The sequence below is a fragment of the Poecilia latipinna genome, unplaced genomic scaffold (assembly GCF_001443285.1).
Source record: "Poecilia latipinna isolate Pla-1442-1.1 unplaced genomic scaffold, P_latipinna-1.0 Scaffold2224, whole genome shotgun sequence".
In the NCBI taxonomy this organism is placed as follows: domain Eukaryota; kingdom Metazoa; phylum Chordata; class Actinopteri; order Cyprinodontiformes; family Poeciliidae; genus Poecilia; species Poecilia latipinna.
Window position 1 is genome coordinate 16,267 of NW_015114840.1, and position 19,818 is coordinate 36,084.

The window sequence follows — 19,818 nt, forward strand, 5'->3', positions numbered from 1 at the left end:
TCATGACATGTGTTATGTCATGTTTATGAAAGTGTCATGACAGTCTTATTCAACCCCCTTCAAATAAAGTTTTACCCAAATAGCTTGCTCAGAGGTATTTTTCAGTGGGAAGAGATTTAAAATTGAAAAGACCTAGAGAAGAAGTTTTTGTTTTGAAGGTTTTTAGGCAGGTTGAGTAACATAAAAGATTGCAAAGTTGTTTTGTGCAATGCATCAACAGAATGTGTGCTCAGTTTCTCTTGGTTAGTCTCCAAAGGACCTTTGTAAAGGTGTATACCTGGGACCAGCCCTTGTATGGACAATCTTATGTTGACAATATTTGCAAATTAAAAATAGAAAAAACACAAACAACAATAAAAAAACTATCAATTTTAGCGTGTTACTATTATTCTGCGGCAAATGATCCAGCTGGTACATTCTTCCATACAAACAGGCAGTGATCAGGCCTCCAGTCAGGTTGGAATATTTCATGGCCACTCTCCCACCTGTGGTTTTTTCCAGTTTGTCAGGTTGCTTTACCTCCATGCAGTTCATCAAGACTGAAGGGTACACATAATCTGTCTGGAAAGTTGCCTCCAACAGGAAGTCCATCTTAGACTCCGCCTCCAACACATGCTGCCCACATGAGCTGGCCTCCAGTCCTGCACAGCGGACTACTGCACATACCTGTATGGAAGAGAGGTAAATGCAGCTGGACTTCAGTGAAATAATTTAACAACTTAACTCAAGAAGTGTAAATCATATTTGATGGCCTAACTTTACACAAAGTGAAATAATTTAGAATTTTGGATTTGTTAATCTTGACTATCAACAATAAATGAAAACATAAAATTCAGCCTCGCAGCCACTAAGCCATTCATCAATAGCAGAATTTTGCATCTGTCCACGCTACCAAAAGTACTAATACCTGGTTTGATGACAGTGGTATGATGGCTTCATTGTTCAGCAAACTGGTGTGACCTGGCCATTGCCTTCCTATGCAATTCCTTTGATTCTAATTTCACTGCTACATCTAGGTTTTCTCCAATTCAGCGAACAAAAGGAGATGTTGTAAAAGACATCATTTTTTCAGCACTGTTTTAGAATTGTAATCTGACTGCAGTTTTAGTAAAGATAGCAGTAGAAGTGAACAAAGCCATTCAGTTGTGTTAGCCACACGTCCAAATGTCGAATTAAGATCAAGTTCTTCAGAGTCTTGCTAATGATCTGATTATTTGACAGAGGAGTGTTGAAACAGAGACATATCTAAATCCTGCTAAACACTGGCCCTTGAGGCCTTGATTTGAGGATCTCTGCAGTAGACCAACATTTCTGCATTAAAAATTATTTAATTTTATGTAGTATAGTATTTTTGGGAAATTGAATTTGGGGTTTTAATCATCTGGAAGACACTGCTATCAAAGTGATCAGAATTAAACATATCACTATGAGTGCAATGATCCCATATATATGGAAGCCCATTTCCGCCACTCTGTTAAAAAAATAAGAAAAATAATTATCCCATTATAATGAGATACTATAATGGGATAATTATGAGATAGTATGATATACTATCTCATTATAATGAGATAATTATTTTTTATTTTTTAACAGAGTGGCGGAAATGGGCTTCCATACATATAAGATTGGAGTGATACTCTAATTTATTTGAGATACCACCATTCCTACCTGCACGGCATAACGTATACTTCCGTTGTGCATTCCTGCAAATGCTCCCAATGCATATAGTTCCTTGCTTTTGTTATGTGCTGTCCACTTGTACTGGAGGTGGCAGCAGAACGTACTATCACACACTCTGAGGTTGCCCTGTGTCTCATTTAAAAGGACAAAATTATATAGGTCATGCGCCATGGTTCCAGTGAAGGATGAACCAGGAGAAGGAGAATCAGCACAACGACCTCTGTGGCAGTGATCAGACTCTGTAGCCACAGGTGACATTGAGTCACCCACATTGTTCACCCCAACTGGACCCAAGACTGGGACTTTGGTCACAAGCAGCCGACCCTCCTCTGGGCCTCTGTTCACGGCGTGGTAGAAGGTAGCAGAAAATGGGGTGTAGATACCACTTCCTGTCATCCTATGCTTTTCATTACGAAGGTTTGAAGAGAGAACCGTGACATTGGCCCCCAGACTGAAGGCCCTATGAAATTGAATTGAATCCAACAGCGGGAGAGCGTTCATCCACGCTGTGGAGAAAATCAGCTGACGCACACCCTGGAAGAGAAGCAAAAAGATAAGAAAAGAGAGAGTTGGCTCAGTTAGACACGTCTGTGTGGATGAAGCTTCCTACCATTTTCACCAGGGCTACTGTGGGATCGTGGAACAGGATGTCAAAGCAGATGATGAGACCAAACTTCCCAGCAAAGGGTGTATCAAATGTGATCAGTTCAAGCTTTGGAGGCGTGTCAAAGGATTCTTCGAAAAAGAGGTTCTGTTTATGGTAACGTGCCACCAGCAGACCGTCAGAACTGTGTGAAAGGGAAAAATGACAGGTTTGCATTAACTTCCACAATGCATTTGTGTACTTGATCAGTTTTGTATTCAAGGTTTGCCCAGTACTTGAAAGCCACATTGGTGTTAAACTGCCAGTGTCCATCAGGGGGGCATGTGGACGGGGCCGTCTTCAGGGGACAGGGTTGCAGATCAGGCATGTTTGCCACCAGGTAGAGGTTGTTGCGACGGGCCATGCAGCTCAGTCGCTGGAGAACCTAAAAGAAACTCATAAACTTGATATAAATGCCCCTTTGGTCCAAGTAAAGTTGTCGGTGTAAACATGTAACCATAAAAGTGTCAAAATGATAAAAGAGTCATACAAATATCTATATTTTAACCTCAGTGTTGTTGTATTTGTCAGGCTCGGTGCAGGGGTTCCAGCTCTCCTCCTGAGGGTCAGGAATGGTTTCCATGTATCCGGAAATGGATGAACGGGTGAAGTTAAAACCGTGAATACCATCTTCTGGAAACACAAGTATCTTGGCTTTCTGAACAAGAGCAGATAAAACAATGACTTATAAACTTAAGTATGTAGTTCTCAATTTTAGGTACTACATTAAAGGTGGCTGAATACAAATGAATATCATGTTTTTGATTCATTGGAAATGAAATTGAAACCAAAGTATATCATAAAGTATATTTGAATAACCCCAGGGAAGGGAGATGAGGAGTCCAAACTTGCAGCACTGATACAGTTCATAGCCACACTAAAACACAGAGCAGGGTTTTGCTCTTGTGCTGTCTCCAATGTTCAAAATCACTACTAAAATGCAGGTCTGCTGGATCCTGATAGCTGGTTCCTTCTGTCATGGTAGACTGTTTTGAATGTGGACCGAAATGGAGGGAGGCAGCATTTTTGAAAAAATGAACAAAACAAAAGAAAAACCATGGGGAACCAGAGCAGAACAGAAACAAGAATCAGGAATGAAAAGTAACCACAGAGGAAGAACAGGAGAAGTATCTAAATAGTGACAGGGGGCGAATGCTGGAACAAAAGACAGGAGTGATTAGAAAACAGGTTGCAGGTGTGAGGGGAGAGAGCACATAAGGGAGCTATGGAAAATAATCTAAGATTAGCAAAGAATATCCAGACACAAGGAAGAAATAAACATAATTAAACTAGAATATCTAAGAACTAAAAAACACAAACAAAAACAAGCGGCACAGCAGGTAACCCAATAAAAGAAAGAGACTAAGGTAAACAAAGAAAAGTAATCAAAACTAGAATCAGACAATCAACCACAAAACAACCCCCTGCTTGACCATTTTTATATTAAGTGTTTCAAGGCTATGATTGATTTGATAAGATAAGATAAAATGCATGACATTGATAATGTCAGACTTTTTCTTGTAGTTGCTGATTTTATTCATTAGGTAGGATTAATGATGGACACCTATCCTGAATCTACTTCAGCCTCCCCAGCCCAGCAGCCTACCTGCTGTGCCGCTTTAGCAGCCTGCTCTTCGTAGATATCCAGGTTCTTCTGCATGTGGACCAGGGCTTCGCGACGGGACACGGGGACGCGAGGGTTCGGGTTCAGGATGACTCTGTGCTCGTACACGGCAGCCACGTACGAGTCCGCAGCGGACTCAGTCTCACCGAGACAAAAGACGAGCAGAAAGACGACCAGCATTTTCCCCTGTTACAGAGAAATTAATATTATGAGCTCCTTCTGGTTCAAAGGAGCTTTTTCAACGTCATGCTGCAAATTAGCTTACGCTGTAAGTACCAGCATGGGGTCGCTGTTTTAGTCAGTTTGTTTATGTTAATGTGTGTATGTAATTATCAAATTAACCATATATTAACCTTATTGAATTGAAAGATCCAAAAGATACGACATTGTTTTGTCAGTGAACCCTAAAGAGATCTTACTTTCTCTTTGGAAGAGTAGAGTTGCACCCACTCAGAAAACAACAACTGGATATGGGCGGAGGTCTGTGGGGGTCCGGAAGTGAGGAGTTATTTATATATATATATTGAGAAAGCACATGTTCTCTCAAGTGTTTGGTTCAGAAATTGACTTACTTGCAAGTGCTTTTGTGCATCACTCAAAAGATTATGCACGAGTATTTATAATTAGTTGAACTATTTCTGTAACAGCAAGTGTACCGATACCAATTTAAAAACACCTTTTGAAAATAAATCTATTTTATTTGGAACGGTGTGACTCTTCTTTTTAAGGATAGTCCCTTTGACTGTTTTAACTAATCATAAACAGAGCAATACAGGTTGTTTATTTTTCAAATTCTTTATCAAATTACTCTTTAAAAGGTGCATTTCTCGCTAGAATTTAGATCTATAACCCGAACGTACTGGCTCGGGTTTCTGTGGCGCAATTACACTTTGTCTAATCATTTTCGACATTTGTTAAACAAGTGCATTCCTCAAAACAAACACCATGGATTACCTGCAAAGCTCAGATCCTATCTTAAAATCATTTGTTCATCTCTCAAAATCATATCTGTGTCAGTGAACACGTCAGTGCCGCAAAATCATGTCAATGTTTAATTTTGTTCGGACAAGACAGTCAATTTGATTAAATAAGTAGACAATTTGACTAGTCATTTTACTAAACAGGGATGTTCTGTTTACGTGTTCTGTTCTGAAGAAGGCTAAAGCTTTAATGACAAAACATGCATTTTTAGCGGTAATTGGTTGACTGTCATTGTGATGCAGAAAGGAAAAGACAGCACTATAGAGCACATTCCTAAAGCAGTGGTGTAGGAACTACATTATAATTTTCATCTCTGAGAAAAAAAAAAAGAAAAAAAAACTTAGTGAATGAAGAGAATGAGGCGACCACCAGCATCTTGTTGTGGGTCAAAACCTCACAGCCTGATGTTGGAAAGATAGAAACTGGTAGATGTCCTCAGATTCTTCTGGTTTGCCTCCTGACTAGAAGGAGGCAAACCTGTTTTGTCTCCTTCTAGTTAGGAGGCAAAACAGAAGTAGTGTAAAGGTTCATTTACACTACTTGCAAGTTGTTTAAGTGAACACAACTTTATATACACACAACTTTGTGGTACAAGATACAAGGTGCACCTTACTTTGTACTTGGCAAATTAAGATGCACTTTCAATTTATTTTAGAAAACCGGTTGAGGATTGGTTGAGCTAATGCTGCACACATTTACCTATTGGAGAAACTTAGGATTCACCTGGGAGCAATTTATAAGTTCAGGACACTGTTTGAAAAAGTCTGATTAAAATGCATATAAGCATGCTTGGCATATTATGACAACTTGTTGAACCGTTTTGCATGCTAAGACTTACATGATGAAATTATGCTCAAATGTGGAGGCGGAGACAGTTCAACAGAGGTGGTTAGCAGGACAAAAGCCATAGAAAATGTTGAAAAAAAGCAGAAAATTGCACATAATCACTTGCATGATGTGCGAAAGCAATTGCAGCATGTTGAAAGAGATAAGAAAATGCTCTTTTGATTTGCTCCAGTGAGGTAGTGATTTGAAGATTGAATAAGTAGTTTTGAGAATTCCAATTCTGCTCTGAGAAATACAACAAAGCAACTGAGGAAAAAATGTAATAAGCCTACACACACAAAGGAAACCAAAAGAGAATGTGCGATCGAGTTGTGTTAGTTTACTTATCTTAGGCTAAACAGAGGAGTGGGTGACTTACCCTGTTGATGCGCAACTGTGCATTTGAACGTTACAGTCCAGTGCGCTGCACAGCTCCACCCCAGCCCCCAGGGAGGTGGGCGGGCCCACAGAGTCAGTGTTGCCCTCCTAGTACTGGAAGCTGTTTATGTTATTTGGATTTTGTTTTATTTTATTTTTTTAACCTCAGGTGGCCAACTTGACAACATAGGGCAGGGGCGGTCCTACCCTGCTTGGTGTCCTGGGCACACAACATTCAGAGCATCACATCAAACTTTCTACACACAAAAATAGAAAATATAATTTAATCTACCTGCCTCAATTTTACTGAACAGAACTTTATGAAAGGTAATTCAAGTAGAATGCTACTAAGCTCATTTCATCTTATTTATGTAAATTACATTTTTAATAGACTGTGTAAGGCTACCTACCGTAGCTGTAATAAGTCAGAATTCATCAGGGCAATAATAACACATAGCTACATATATAAAATATACTTGAATTTATTTATTTCTTTAATAATCTCAGAGCTACATTTTAAACATTCTACTGACCAGGAACAATATGGCATTGATTGGCTGCTGTGTTTAGACTAAATTAATGTATAACTACAAATAGCAGCCCATAGTGCCATCTGTTCCCCAAACTTGCTTTTAGCCATTACGATGGTTAATTCGTTGTGAACATGTCGTAACATGCTTTTGCCGAGCCGCCTTTATGCGCAATCATTCCTGTTTGAAGTGGTGTTTTTCTTCCGGTAATGCGTAATGATATATAAAATGTGCAACCTGGAAAAAAAAAAACATGCACTTTGTTAAAACTAGAATGTCCTATTAAAAAATAAGTACCTGACACCAGCACAGTTAATATCAAAAATGTTTGCCTCCATACAAGGAAGGATGTTTGGAACAAATCTTGCAACGTTATCTTCTAATGCATGTTCTGGGTAGAGCCTAATGATGTCTACCTTACCAAATGATGTCAGTGTTTTGCACAAACCACTCAGAGAGTTGCTGGATGTTTTCGAATCCTTTTAAAAAAATACAAGAAATATTTTTATACATTTTTATACTCAAAAGTGAAATTTATTGACAGATTNTCGTACACGGCAGCTACGTACGAGTCCGCAGCGGACTCGGTCTCACCGAGACAAAAGACGAGCAGAAAGACGACCAGCATTTTCCACGGTTTTAGAGAAATCAACGTCGTGCGCTCCTTCGGGTTGAGAAGTCCAAAGTCAGTACAGCTGAGTCAACATTGTATTTTGCTTGCCAAAGAGAGCGTGGCTTATTCTGAATGTCAATTTCTGTATTTTGTTTTTTTTTGGACTAAGATTAGATTTTGTGCTTTATGTTTTCATGTTTTTATTATTAATTATTATTATTATTATTAAGTCACTTTAAAATAAAAGTTATTTAAATTCTCAAATTTGGCATTAAAATGTTCTTTTCAAAACAAACAAACAAACAAACAAAATTGCTTTCGGTTGAGGTTTAAGAAATGTATAAAATAAATTAATGTTTTAGAACAGTTTCAAGCCAATTTTTTTGGTTAGGAACTTTTGTGGTACCTCTTCGGACTGACCAATGCAACTGCAGACGAAGAGGTAACACAAAAGTTCCTAACAAAAAAAAGCACCGTAAATTAGCGAATTATAAACAAATGCATTATGTTTATGTAACCTTTCAATGTTGTTTATTAATACAAACTAAACAATGACGTAAATACAGGACATTGTTGAAAATGATGAATAATTTGATACTTTTCTTTTTTAAATTAATTTAAGCATCTTTAAGAAAAGCAATCTAAATCCTGTTGCAGATAATTTGTATTTAAATAAATCTTATAAAAGCATTTTTTTTTCTTCCCCAAAAGAACAAAAATACGTTTTAAGTTTTGGATTAACACTGCCCTTTTCTACAGAAAAGCATCTACACAGGTAGTTAAGTAATGCTTTTATTTTGAAAATAACGAGCGGAAGCAAAATACAGCAACCTCGTATTATCCCGGAAACAATTAATCAACTCGACCTTCCATGTTTTATGTTTTCGATCACTGAGAAGGCTTCATTGAGCCAAAATTTGACAACAAACTGAATACTTAATTGTGGCGTTGTAATTGAACCGGAACTAGAAGCCGATCTTAATTCAGTCGCACCAGTTTGGTTCTAATCGCTTTTAGCCATTAGCATTAGCGTGCAAGCTGCCCTACACTTACAATGTCAACGGCTCCGGAGTCCACCGCCGCTCCGTCAAAGTCCCTCCAGACGTTTAAGGACTGCTGGGGCTGCAGGGCCATCTCAGGAGGGGGTCTGATTCTGTCTGCGGCTTATGTGTTCAACGCAGCGAGGAGGATAATGAAGCAGGGAGCTCCTACCTCCATGGGGACGGTGGCACAGATCACATTCGCTGCATGTAAGTCTTAGTAATGCACGTTGTTTTATCCGATTCAGTCTAAAGCCTCAAATGCTCTACTGTGTATCTCTGACAGGTCTGGCTTCTTGGGGAGTAGTCATCATCACCGATCCGGTTGGAAAATCGCATAGGAAGACCACATGAAGGAAGATCTGCACATTTTAACGGGACAAAACTCACATGTGGACATAAAGAGCCTGGTCCCGAGCACCAGCAGAGAGACTCTTGAAGCAGATTGCTTACTGGAATGTCTTCCACCATATGATTTATATATATTTTTTTTGGCTAGGTGAATAGTCACTGTATGGGAGCTTTACGTGATGACAATTGTGTAGCCATCTCGACAACAAATAGAACAAGAAAAGATGCTGCCAGAACAATGATTGGTCATGTCCTCTGACATAAATACAGCATTTGAATGAAGTATTTGACATAAAAATTCTCTAAATAGCTGTATTTCCAAAGGCAATATTGACGGGATTTGGAGTAGATGTTGACAACAATCCATTCAGTCCATGCAAAGAAAATCAAACCATAGCTCTCCATAAATTGTCTAATAAAATCAAATGTCAGGGAACAGCTGCTTTTAAATGCTTATTAAAATGTTTTGAATGCTTGATATGAAAGCCTCCGTTGGTGATGACCTCTCTAAAACATTTTCAGTACGAATAAATTAATCATGTGAATTACTAAGTTCTTCCACACTGGCCGTACATTCTTTGGTTGTATTTCATTTTTCTTGGAACCTTGTTTCCTTGGCTGTTTGACCTTGATGAAACGGCCATCTCCATCACTCCAGATCAAAAATGCTTGCGTTTGTGCATCAATCCTTTCTTCAATTACATGCCCTACATCATAATACACCCACCTCCATACTTGACTAATTGTATGATGTTTTTGCAAAGACATGCAACACTTTTTGACCTCCAAACATGCTGTGCATCGGTATCAACTAATCGGTGATACTGATTAGTTGATACCGATTCATTTGAGGAGACCAGGACATTTAACATTAACATGTTCCTAATGTGGAAAAAAAAAATAATACTAATCAGCTGGGAGAACGTTTGCCGTTTGTTCTTATTAAATTAAATGTTCAGATAACCCATAAAGCACTGCTTTTAAGTCAACAAGGGATTTCTTACGTTTCATAAAGAACTATACCACACAGCTCTTTACGAATGAAAGCAAACACACTGAAGACAACAGGAAATATGGCTCCTTTAGTCTGAGTTACCTTTTTATTAGTGTTATACTGATTTGAGCACAAGTTGCTCACCAGGAGAAATTCTTGAGTATGATGCCAAAACACTCCCTAAAATCCCAAAGCGTTTTTGAGTCATGTAAAATGATCATGACGTTCCGATGGATTTTTTTTTTCCTTTTCTTCTTGGATAAAGAAAAATATGAAAATAGAGTTGACAGTACATTTAGGCACACTATTAACACATAATGTACACAGATATGCACTCATTTTCTGTATCATAGATTCATATATACTGGGGGTTAAAAAAAAAAAAAAAAAACTTCCTGCATGGAGAGTTGAGCAGAAAGCTAAAGGTGACATCCCCCTCTCCCTTAAAGAGACGCCTCACATCCTTCTTGCTCCAGCCAATCAGAGTCCACCAGGGCTTGCCCAGTCTTCCACAGTTGCTACAGTAAGTGCTAATTAGCATTGATTCTATTGGCCACAGTCTCTTCTGTGACTTGCTGGACCTGATTTTAGCGGGTCGGACGGAGGGGGGAAGGGCTTCACACAAAACAGGCAGTGGAGGCAGTCGGGTCAGAAGTCTTGTACGCATGAAACACCATTTAGGAGGTTAAAAAGAAGCAGTTCGAGACCACCTCTGAACTAGCTGTAGTGCAGGAGCTGATCGATCACTGATTGCTAACTTTATCGATACCCACGGCAGATACTCTGTGATAGTGAGCATGGGATATGTGGACATATTCTGCACACTTAAAAAAAAACAAAAACAAAAACAAAAAACCTCAGACTTATAAAACAAGTCTGTAAAATAAACATTTTTACAACAACGGAATGTTAAGTTGTTGGGGTTAAGACGACGTCTTGATGATTTCTCCTAATAAAAAGATTACGAATGACCATTTTCAGTACACCGTGAATCAAAATGCACATGCATTACACAAAAATATATTGCACCAAATCAAAATATTTTGTTTTTCTCCTCTCAGAATAAAAGTGATATCTCCATCTCTCCTTTTGATTTTCTCAAAGTCCGATCGCGTGACGGAGAGCTCCCTCTGCCGTGCATCTCTTGGTCAGTATACACTGTATATATATATATTCATGTATTTATGGATTTAAGGCTGGTTCACTCGCTCACACTGGCACAGTTTCTGACTGAAGACGGGTGTGTCTTTCAGCTCAACATACACACACACACACACTTGCGCAGAAACCTATGCCGACTGGAACATACATTCCCCTCACCTTTTAGCTCATTAAAGGTTTCTGTCCTTGCATGATCAGCAGTAAGAAGCGAGCACACACACACACGCACACACACAAGCAAACAGCATGAGCTTTGGTTGTCACAGGCTATGACAGTTGCATTAAGGGGGACGTGGCCCATCTGTGGAGAGAAGGAAAACTAGTGGCAGGAGAAAAAAAAAAAAAAAAAGCTAACAAAACGTTCCGACTCTTTCTTGTTCACTCACATTTGCAGGACTGCGCCTGTTTAAGCCAGTGCTTCTGACATTTGCTTGGTTGCAATGGAAACAAGAATATGTGCTTCTGCAGCTCGTGTGTGGTCTGCGTGGCGGTATGCTTGATTACAGCTCTGCGGCTCCACAACATAAGAGGACTGAAGCGGGAAAGTAAGGCAAGGTGTGGGTCTGCACTATTAAGTCCCGTAGTTTAAAAACAACGCAGTATTTTATCATCTGCTCGTCTAAACCACAAGAAAGCAGCACTGGCTGGCTAACGTAAAGCTTAACAAAAGTAAAAAGTCTCCCCAAAAAAACAAGAAAAAGATATAGAAACTAAAAGAGAAGACTGTCATGTTCAGCCTCTTGGTGCAAATTATATAATTTGTGTTAGAACGTGTCTTTCAGAGCTGCTCATCCTTCGGTTTCCGTGTCAGCGGAAACGATCAGGAGTGTTTCCTCCCCCCCTCCCCACGACAAGAGTATGTGAGGGCGGGTGAAGGGTAGCGATCGCACGCGTAACACCTCCCTTCCTCACCACACACTCACTCACTCACACACACAACCTCACTTCCGGCTCTGGAGTCTGTGCGTCTGTCGCCGGGCCCGTGTCCCGCCGCCGCCCGTGCTTTCCTGTCACCTCTTCAGCGAGGAGGACTGGAGTTTCTGGCTGTATCTTTGAATGCGCGGCGAACGGGAGTGCAGCTTGACGAACAGCTCAGGGAATTTGTACTGGGGGAACATGGTCTCCAGGAAGCCCTCCAGGAACACGTAGACTAGGCGCCGGTTCATGGGCTGGTACTGAAACATGTCGAAGACGCGGAGGATGCCCTTCCTCGTGGTGTCCGCTCCGATGATGTGCTTCAGCTCGTCTGAGGGCAAAAACAGAGACAGAGAGATACGCTGTGGTCGTCAGCGGCGGGCTGAGATCCAAAGGGTGACGGTAGCGGGTTGACACTGGGGTGTTAATATGATTTTTTTTTTTTTTTTTTTTACCAGGTACTATACGTGAAGAGAAAATCAGAAGAGCGTGAAAATGTATTTGTAGTGTTCACCTGGCATGATGCCAAGCAGGCTGGTCTTGGCAGCGACTCGCGTCCTCATGCGGATGCACTTGTCCCGGCGCGGTGGGGTCTCGGCTAGAATCCCATTAGGCCAGTAGGAATCCCTGAGCATGAAGGGAAGCTCTCGGTTACTCCAAAATTCCTCTTAAAGAAAATCGGACAAATCAGGAACGAAATGGCTACCTGAACTTTTTCACATATTCCGCCACCTGTTCTGGAGAGGTCATATAGTCGACATGATCCACAATTTTCCTTCACAAACAAAAGAAAAGGTGTTACAGTTGGACTCTTTAGGGAGTTGATTATTTATTATAATCTCTCTGAAGGTTGGGCGAGTCTCTCACCGGTTGATCGTGTCGCCGTAAGTGGCTCTGATGAGCTGCTGCAGCAGGTTCTTGATGTTCCTGCGCAGCCACTGGTTTTTCTCTTTGAGGTCAAACACCTCGTCCATCAGGAGCAGCATGACTCGCAGAGGGATATTATCGTCCACCTGGACAGGCGGGGGAAAGGTCTTACTGTTTTAACTGAAATCTTTAAAAAAAACAAACAAAAAAAAAAACAAAAAAAAACAGGTCAAATAGAAACGGAGCAGCTGCAGACTCACATTGTCGTCCAGCTGAGCAGAAACTCGACAGTGTTCTGGGTCGATGTCGGATTTTGGAAGAAGTGGAGGCGCCTTTAAAAAAAAAAAAAAAAAAGAGAGAGAAAAGGCTAAGGTTAGAAAACTAAACGACATTGTGAGAAAACCCAACAGTGGTTGGAATTACAGAGTTTCAGTAGTGTGACAGATGTTGTCCTCAAAATAATGTTTTTACAGCTAGATTACAGATAAAGCAATTAGGTACAAGTAAAACAGAGTCATTCTAACAATAGACTTTTGGAGAGAGAGAGAAAAAAAGCACACTTCACAGTAACAATGCTGGTCAGAACAGGAGCAGGAGTCAAAACATAGCTAAATGTTGTCAGTCTTTCAGGGTTTTGAAGGATAGTTTTTGTCACTGGGCAGACTAGGGTCAACACAGATTAGTTTTAAATCTCTGAATAGAGTACTGGTCTGTTAGCTACTGTCTTAGAAAATAAATCACTCCCTTTTGCTTGTATTCCTTCCTTTAAAAAAAAACAAAAAAAACAAAACAAATACTTTTGGGAATTTAAAAAGATAAGAACAGATGATGTATTTTACTTAATAAGCATCTTACTGACCTTAAATATGTTCTGTTTGATGTCCTGACCAAGTCTTTCTGACATGCGGCCCATGTTGTCAGAGACTTTATTCATTCCCTCAGCCAGACTGTCTGGCAGGGATTTCACTGCATTGGACATGTTCCTCATGGAGCTCCGCAAAGGATTCACAAATGTGTCTATCTGAAGATGAATCACCAAAACCACAACACTGACATTTAGCGTTCGAGAACCAGACAACGCGCGACGTCACATTAAATAACACAGATGAAATCATTTCCATGTGAAAAACTGTAGAGACCTTTCGCGCAAACTCTCCTTTGCCCTTGCTGTAGGCCTTGTTTTCTAGGAAGTCATAGACGTAGGGAATCAAAGTTGGACAGGCCTTCACCATCTCTGGGTTTAGCAGCAACTGAAACACACACAAGCACACAATTACACACAACGATATAAATAGAAACTAAAGAGTACTGACATAGTCTGCAATTCAGAATTCCTACATATTTAAAATAAAAATTTCTGATTTTTCCAAATTTGGATGGATGAGTAGGAAGTAGATATGGAAGGAAGGGAGGACACAAGGAAGAAAAAAAATGGAGGGAAGAACATGAGGAACAAATTGAGGTATGAGGGAAGGGAGGGAAGCAGGATACAAGGAGGGAAGGACAGAGGGAAGGAAAGGATGGGAAAGAAACTGAGGCATGGAACAAGAAAGGAAAGGAAGAAGTAGGGACAAAAATTAAAAATAAGAAACACTTTTTCATAACTCTTATTTTCATACTTATACACATCTGGGAAATACTAATCTCATATTCCAGACTATCCCAAATTGCATAGGAGCCCTAATAATTACCTGAAGGTAAGCATTGAGGTCTTTTTTTCTCTTCTCCAAGAAGTCTCTGTCCATATTGTTGAAGGTTTTCTTTCCTGGAAGCTTGAGGATCGACGTCAGGTTCTCAAACTAAAACACATTCGCCACATTTGTGTAAAGAAAAAAAAAAAAAAAGCACAAATGTTACAGCTGCAAATTTAAAACACTGCAGTGATCCATTTTAATCACCTGCTCTGTTATTCGCATATGGAAGTCATGGAAGTCTGAGTAGCGGCGGTACGTCTTCCAGCAGTCCTCGCTGCCGTCTGGGTTGCGTCTTATCACGGTAATGGCGTAAAGTGCGTAGGTCTTACCATGATCGTTGCAAACCCCTGCGGCACCCCAGAAGCCAGGAAGAAAAGAATCAGCTACTCCATCCGGGAAAACATCCCAAATAAGAGGAGTTGGAAGACGAAGGCAGGGGTTGATGAAAGGAAGAGAAAGTAGTGGGCAAAAAAAAAATAAAAATTAAAATAAAAAGATGTAAAAGGTGGGAGAGGAAAGCAGGCAAAAGAAAAAGGAGAGAAAAAGGAGTGGAAATGAAATAAAAAGGGAGGAAGAAGGAAAGAAGGAAAAGGGAAGAACAAAAAATAAACATTGAAGGTAATGGAATGAGAGAAATGAAGAATACTGGCACAGCATGAAGTGAAATAAACACGGAGAAGAACAGAACTTGGAGGTGAAATGTTTAGAGAAAATGTGGGGAGAAACTAGAAGGAGCTTAGAGGGTTCAACTGGACACACTCACACATCATTCATTCTGCACGAAAGATAAGATGCATCTGAAAACATCTGCACGCAAGTTTTATTCCTCAGTCGTCGAAAGCACCTATTTCCAAAACTGCTGCAAAGTAATATCGACTCCAAGAACAACAAAGCTGCTTTACGAGAAGCTAGCGGACATACCCGTGTCAGATATGAAGGCGTGCAGCTGCAGGAATTCATCATGGCAGGAGTTGCTGAGGTCATCCAGTGACTGAAATCATACACAGGTCATTATAAACTAACAGAGCAACAAAAACAAAACTCCATGTTCATCTCTATCAATTAACCTCTAATATTAGCAATTAAAATGAAGCCTAAACAGAAGGGGAATCATGCTTCTTACCAGGTTTAGGCTTCCTGTAGGCGAGCCGTTGAAGGACTCTCCATCACCATCGTCAGATCCTCTGTAACTTGGCTCTTTCAGCATGTCCAGCTCTGCCAGCATGCGGACGTACAGGGGACTCTGCTTGAAGGACGGGTAGAAGCGCTCGTCACGCAGCATCATTTCGTAGACCTGCGGTGTGGTCGACAAAACGTTAGCAGGTGGAAGACGGTTGTAAAAAGCCAATGAGATGCGACGCTTCAGTACTTTTCTCTGAACTTCATCAAATATCTCAGGCGTGGGGTCTTCTTTCTGCAGCTTCTCTCCCAGTTTTATTACCAACTCCTTGTCCACCTGTACCCTGGGAGATGCCTGTTGGAGCAGATTATGTATTACTAAAATCAGAACAATGAGTTCAAAATGTGTTCCTCTTTCTATTTTTTTTTCTTTTAGATGAAGCCAATAGGAAATGCTCGAACGTGGCGAAAACATGTATGAAATCTGCATACCTTGTCAGAAAGGTACTGCTCATAGACCCCCAGGGCAGCCGCCTTCAGCAGGCCCTTGGTGGCCCCCGGCTGCTTCTTGCCGTCTTTCTGCCAGCTCTGCATCGCCTCCAGCTGCTGCTGAGCCGTCACCCGGTACCCCTCCACGGTGAGCCAAAAGAACAGCTCCGCCTGAGCCCCCGCTGCCTGCATGAAGTCTGCACGAAAGGACGGGTGGCTTTGTCTGAATGGCGCAGCTCTGCGATTGATCTTCAATCACAATAGTGCCTGAACACGAGCACCACTGGTAACACATTCAGCTGCCGTGTTTTGGTCTGTGGCTCTGCTCCAAACGAGATCTAATGAGACTTGGCTCAACTCCTTCCACACACGCACATGCGATCGTAATCTGATCGGTAAGCGGAGTAAGCTCTTAAAGTCTGTGGTGAGGTCAGGAGGGAGCAGGCTGGACTTACAACATTAAAAACTGGGATAAATCAAGGATTATAAGGACGATTATCAGAAGTGTTCTGGATTAACCACAGTGAACGTTAGCGTCCGAGTGATGCGAGTTACCCATGAAGAACTGCAGCGCTATGTTGTGGACGAGGATGTGATCCAGTGGGATAACGCACAGCTTGCCAAAACTGGCTGCCAGCTTCAAGGCATCGACCTCCTACATGAGAGAGGGACAGGATGAGCAAAACTGATGACGCACACTACAGAACATAGAGACCAAACTACGACAGCAAAATGTCATTTCATACTCTTAAGTTATTCACATTTTGCCACATTACAACCACAAACCTCAATGCATTTTACGGAAACTTAATTTGACAGACAAACAAAAAGTAGTGTGCTACTATGAAGTAGAATGAAAATGCTTTTTTTTTTTTTAGTGGATTACCTTGTATTTGGCTCCTTCCATCACTTTATATCTCCCTGCTGAAGAAAAACATCACTATACCATGAACCTCAACTTAGAAGCTGCTTCATATGAGTTTGAAAACGTTTCTCCGTCGTGCCTGCTGCTAGCATGTGCTTGTTCCAAATGAAAATTAGCGTGTTTTCCTTTGATTTCCAATTTTGACTTCCAATGATTCACTTCCTGCTAAAGTGCCCCCTGGTGGCTGAAGTAAAAATCCACAGAAAAGCCGCACCGGGCTTTTAGCCGCATGGTTCAAAGCGTAGGGAAAAAAAAAGTAGCGGCTTATAGTCCGAAAAATACTACTCTTGAAATACATTCCCATTTGTAATATCCTTACTGAGACACCAGTCACATGACTAAGTGTGACTTGCACCACTAAACTGCACACATTAGCTGCATAATATTATGAAATGTATTTATATTTATTGATGTTTTCATTTAACAAACAGTGGAGAAAATGGTAAAACTAATAACTCCGAAAATACGGACGTTACTTGGAATTTATTGTGACAACCATAAATCAAAATTCTTTTCATGACAAGAAATTTATCACGATAAACGTAAACAATACAATAAATTCCCATCCCTAACTTTAGGATGATGTGTAGTGGTAGTTTTGAGCCACAAAGTGATTTACTGAGTAAAAAGTTCAACTTTACTTTGATTGAAGCAGCTACAGGTTTGCTGTGTCCCAGGCAAAGCTTGTGGCAAACTGCATAATCTGACATCTTCTGACTTCTATCAAGGCCAGATTTGTTGAAAGCATGACTAATGGTTGTCCATTTTTCTTTTTTCGCTCCGACTCCAGAATTAGTACATACTTTCCACTGATGTTTGCAGTTGTAATGTGAAAATGCACGCAAATATTCAAGAGGTGTGGATACTTTTGCAAAGTACTAGATGTATATGAATCTGCCGTGCAGCTTCCCACCTTTCCTGACTGTAGTCTCTGGATCCTGGTCTCACACACCTTCTTCACAAACAGAAGACTGTTAATCTGGTTTTTGATCACATTGATGTCTAAAGAGGAAGAAACAGAAGGACAAAGCAACCGACGTAACTTAGCCAACATCGTTTTTATCCATTTGCTCACTTAATTGGTATGACGAGTCAATCAGGAGTCTCTTGATGCAAGTGTAAAAAAAAATTGAGAACCCACCATCTCCAGCTGTGTCCAGTGAGCGGAGATACTGCAGCTCCTCCAGCACCTTGTCTTTAACAGCTTCCAGCTCGGCCGGCTTGTCCGTCAACTTCAAGATGTTCATGAAGGCTTCATAGTTGCAGCTGGAGTCCCGAATCTAGAAGCAGGAATGTTACATTTAGGAATTAAACTGGTTTTCAGATTGTGTCTTGGTTTGGACGCTCACCATCCAGATGACAAACTGGTTAATATAGTCCGGGTCACTCAGCTGGTTGATCAGAGGAAGTAGCACTCCGTATGCCAGCACCTCCTAAAGAAGAGAGGATTTCCTTGAACAATCAGGAAATTACACTACAAAAATGCCACCGCACAGACACTGTAGAACCACAGCTTATTCAGCATGACCAGCACAAGCTGCTGACTCGATCTGTGACTACAGTTTTGCCTTTCTTCTCTTCAACTTGCATTTAAGACCAGATAACATCCGCGTGCAAACTCACCCTCAGGAAGTATCGCATGCTTTTGTTGTGGAAATCTCCAGAAGGTAGTAACAAATACAGAAGCAACTCACACAAGTCTCGAAGAAAACCTGAAAATGTACACACACACACACACAAAAAAAGTTAAATAAAGCCATTAAACCCTAAAATTGATTCATAATCCGTGACAAAGCTCCTTCAGAGAGAGTTTGGCTTAAGTCCGCTTACCTTCTTCATCGCGGTGGGATGTGCAAACTACGTCTCTGCAAATTTTTCTTTCCATCTCCACTTCAGCCTCAAAAAATGAGTCAACCAGCTCATCCATTATGTCTCCTGTGAAGAGGTTCCTCTTATTACTAACCACTAAATTCGCCTCTTGGATTCTCGTTATATTAACAGTGCCTGGCATATGTATTGCATTGGTGCATTAGAATGACCTAGTCAAAGTCCACAACAAAGTCAAATTGAGAATCTGTAGCTTCACTTAAAAACCGATGATCACTTGCATCAAATAGAAGAAATACTTTTCAGATTTGTACTTATTGAGAAATAAAAGCCCATTTTTCTTTCTCCTTCCCAATTGTGTATAAAACTCAAATTAAGGACATTAAAGTTTAAAAGAGGGAAAAGCTTAAAGGATGCATTTGGCAGGCCACTGTAGACAGAGTAAATGAGTAAAACAGGAAGTGGGTATGACCGCGTGTCCGTACTCTGCTTGTCCTCTCTGTCGGCGAGGCGATCCTGGGCTTTTCTAAAGACACGCAAATGGGTGGCGAAGTCGTCCACCAGGCGGGTGGTGAAGTAAGGCTGCCAGTCCACCTCTTTGGACCTTCAGATACAAAAACACACAGGTGTGTTAAGTACCATTTTTTAAATACAGCCTTGAGAAAGACAGCAAACGTGCACAAGGTACCACGTGGAGAACTGGATGAGGGCATTCTGTAGCGTTTGTCTGATCTCCAGCAAAAAGGACTCATCTTCACTCAGAGTGTAATACCAGTACTGGATATAGTCTCTCAGAGCAAACTGGATCACCTACAAAACAAACAAAAAAAGAAAAAAAAAAAAAAGAAAAAAATTGAGGATTCAAGAGGTGCACACAGATACCGATACCATTCATTTGTATATTAACTCTGTTTATGCTATCTTTAGAAGACTCTTACATAAACTAGAGGGGTATTAAGTAGATTGACATCAACATCAAAAACTCTTTGAAGCACAGAGAGGGCGGGATTTCTCACAGAAAGTGCACTTTATCAAAAAAAAAAATAAAATAAAACAGTGGCACAAAATAGATAACACGTTGGCTGCATTTAACTCGAGGTTCACATGCAGCTGAAATGCCAGGCATGCTTTCCCAGGGGTGAGCAGGAGGAGGAGGAGGAGG

General features: G+C 40.7%; 3 protein-coding genes across 7 annotated transcripts in view; 1 reads left to right on the forward strand and 2 right to left on the reverse strand.

Annotated features, from left to right (window-relative positions):
• The window catches only part of btd (biotinidase), a 7,739-nt gene extending 3,238 nt beyond the window's left edge, over window positions 1-4,501 (reverse strand). Inside the window, exons 1-7 of one of the 2 annotated variants that reach the window (XM_015018053.1) lie at window positions 4,367-4,501; window positions 3,926-4,133; window positions 2,832-2,977; window positions 2,560-2,708; window positions 2,291-2,468; window positions 1,669-2,214; window positions 67-666 (exon numbers count right to left, since the gene is read on the reverse strand). In XM_015018053.1, the coding sequence (XP_014873539.1) occupies window positions 244-666; window positions 1,669-2,214; window positions 2,291-2,468; window positions 2,560-2,708; window positions 2,832-2,977; window positions 3,926-4,127 (1,644 nt within the window). In that variant the 5' untranslated portion in view covers window positions 4,128-4,133; window positions 4,367-4,501 and the 3' untranslated portion in view covers window positions 67-243. Of the gene's footprint in view, window positions 1-66; window positions 667-1,668; window positions 2,215-2,290; window positions 2,469-2,559; window positions 2,709-2,831; window positions 2,978-3,925; window positions 4,134-4,366 lie in introns of those variants that run through there. The other variant, XM_015018054.1, reaches the window with a different exon arrangement.
• Window positions 4,502-8,074: 3,573 nt separating this feature from the next.
• dmac1 (distal membrane arm assembly complex 1) lies at window positions 8,075-9,383 on the forward strand. Its single transcript, XM_015018064.1, has 2 exons — window positions 8,075-8,524; window positions 8,601-9,383. Exons 1-2 carry the CDS (start codon window positions 8,329-8,331, stop codon window positions 8,666-8,668), a joined length of 264 nt encoding a protein of 87 aa, XP_014873550.1. The 5' UTR covers window positions 8,075-8,328; the 3' UTR covers window positions 8,669-9,383.
• A 1,328-nt stretch (window positions 9,384-10,711) lies between these two features.
• The window catches only part of snx13 (sorting nexin 13), a 24,226-nt gene continuing 15,119 nt past the window's right edge, over window positions 10,712-19,818 (reverse strand). For 3 of the 4 annotated variants that reach the window (XM_015018062.1, XM_015018060.1, XM_015018063.1), the window contains exons 5-25: window positions 19,345-19,466; window positions 19,142-19,260; window positions 18,660-18,764; window positions 18,453-18,541; window positions 18,179-18,262; window positions 17,971-18,109; window positions 17,743-17,831; window positions 16,460-16,559; window positions 15,908-16,101; window positions 15,666-15,770; window positions 15,420-15,590; window positions 15,218-15,287; window positions 14,501-14,679; window positions 14,294-14,401; window positions 13,742-13,852; window positions 13,462-13,623; window positions 12,863-12,934; window positions 12,603-12,748; window positions 12,442-12,510; window positions 12,250-12,362; window positions 10,712-12,066 (exon numbers count right to left, since the gene is read on the reverse strand). In XM_015018062.1, the coding sequence (XP_014873548.1) occupies window positions 11,831-12,066; window positions 12,250-12,362; window positions 12,442-12,510; window positions 12,603-12,748; window positions 12,863-12,934; window positions 13,462-13,623; window positions 13,742-13,852; window positions 14,294-14,401; window positions 14,501-14,679; window positions 15,218-15,287; window positions 15,420-15,590; window positions 15,666-15,770; window positions 15,908-16,101; window positions 16,460-16,559; window positions 17,743-17,831; window positions 17,971-18,109; window positions 18,179-18,262; window positions 18,453-18,541; window positions 18,660-18,764; window positions 19,142-19,260; window positions 19,345-19,466 (2,583 nt within the window). In that variant the 3' untranslated portion in view covers window positions 10,712-11,830. The remainder of the gene's footprint in view (window positions 12,067-12,249; window positions 12,363-12,441; window positions 12,511-12,602; window positions 12,749-12,862; window positions 12,935-13,461; window positions 13,624-13,741; window positions 13,853-14,293; window positions 14,402-14,500; window positions 14,680-15,217; window positions 15,288-15,419; window positions 15,591-15,665; window positions 15,771-15,907; window positions 16,102-16,459; window positions 16,560-17,742; window positions 17,832-17,970; window positions 18,110-18,178; window positions 18,263-18,452; window positions 18,542-18,659; window positions 18,765-19,141; window positions 19,261-19,344; window positions 19,467-19,818) is intronic. The other variant, XM_015018061.1, reaches the window with a different exon arrangement.

Coding starts and splice junctions, on each gene's coding strand:
- dmac1 (XM_015018064.1), top strand. CDS start 8,329: ATGTCAACGGCTCCGGAGTCCACCGCCGCTCCGTCAAAGTCCCTCCAG. Junction 8,525..8,600: donor ACAGATCACATTCGCTGCAT/GTAAGTCTTAGT, acceptor TATCTCTGACAG/GTCTGGCTTCTTGGGGAGTA.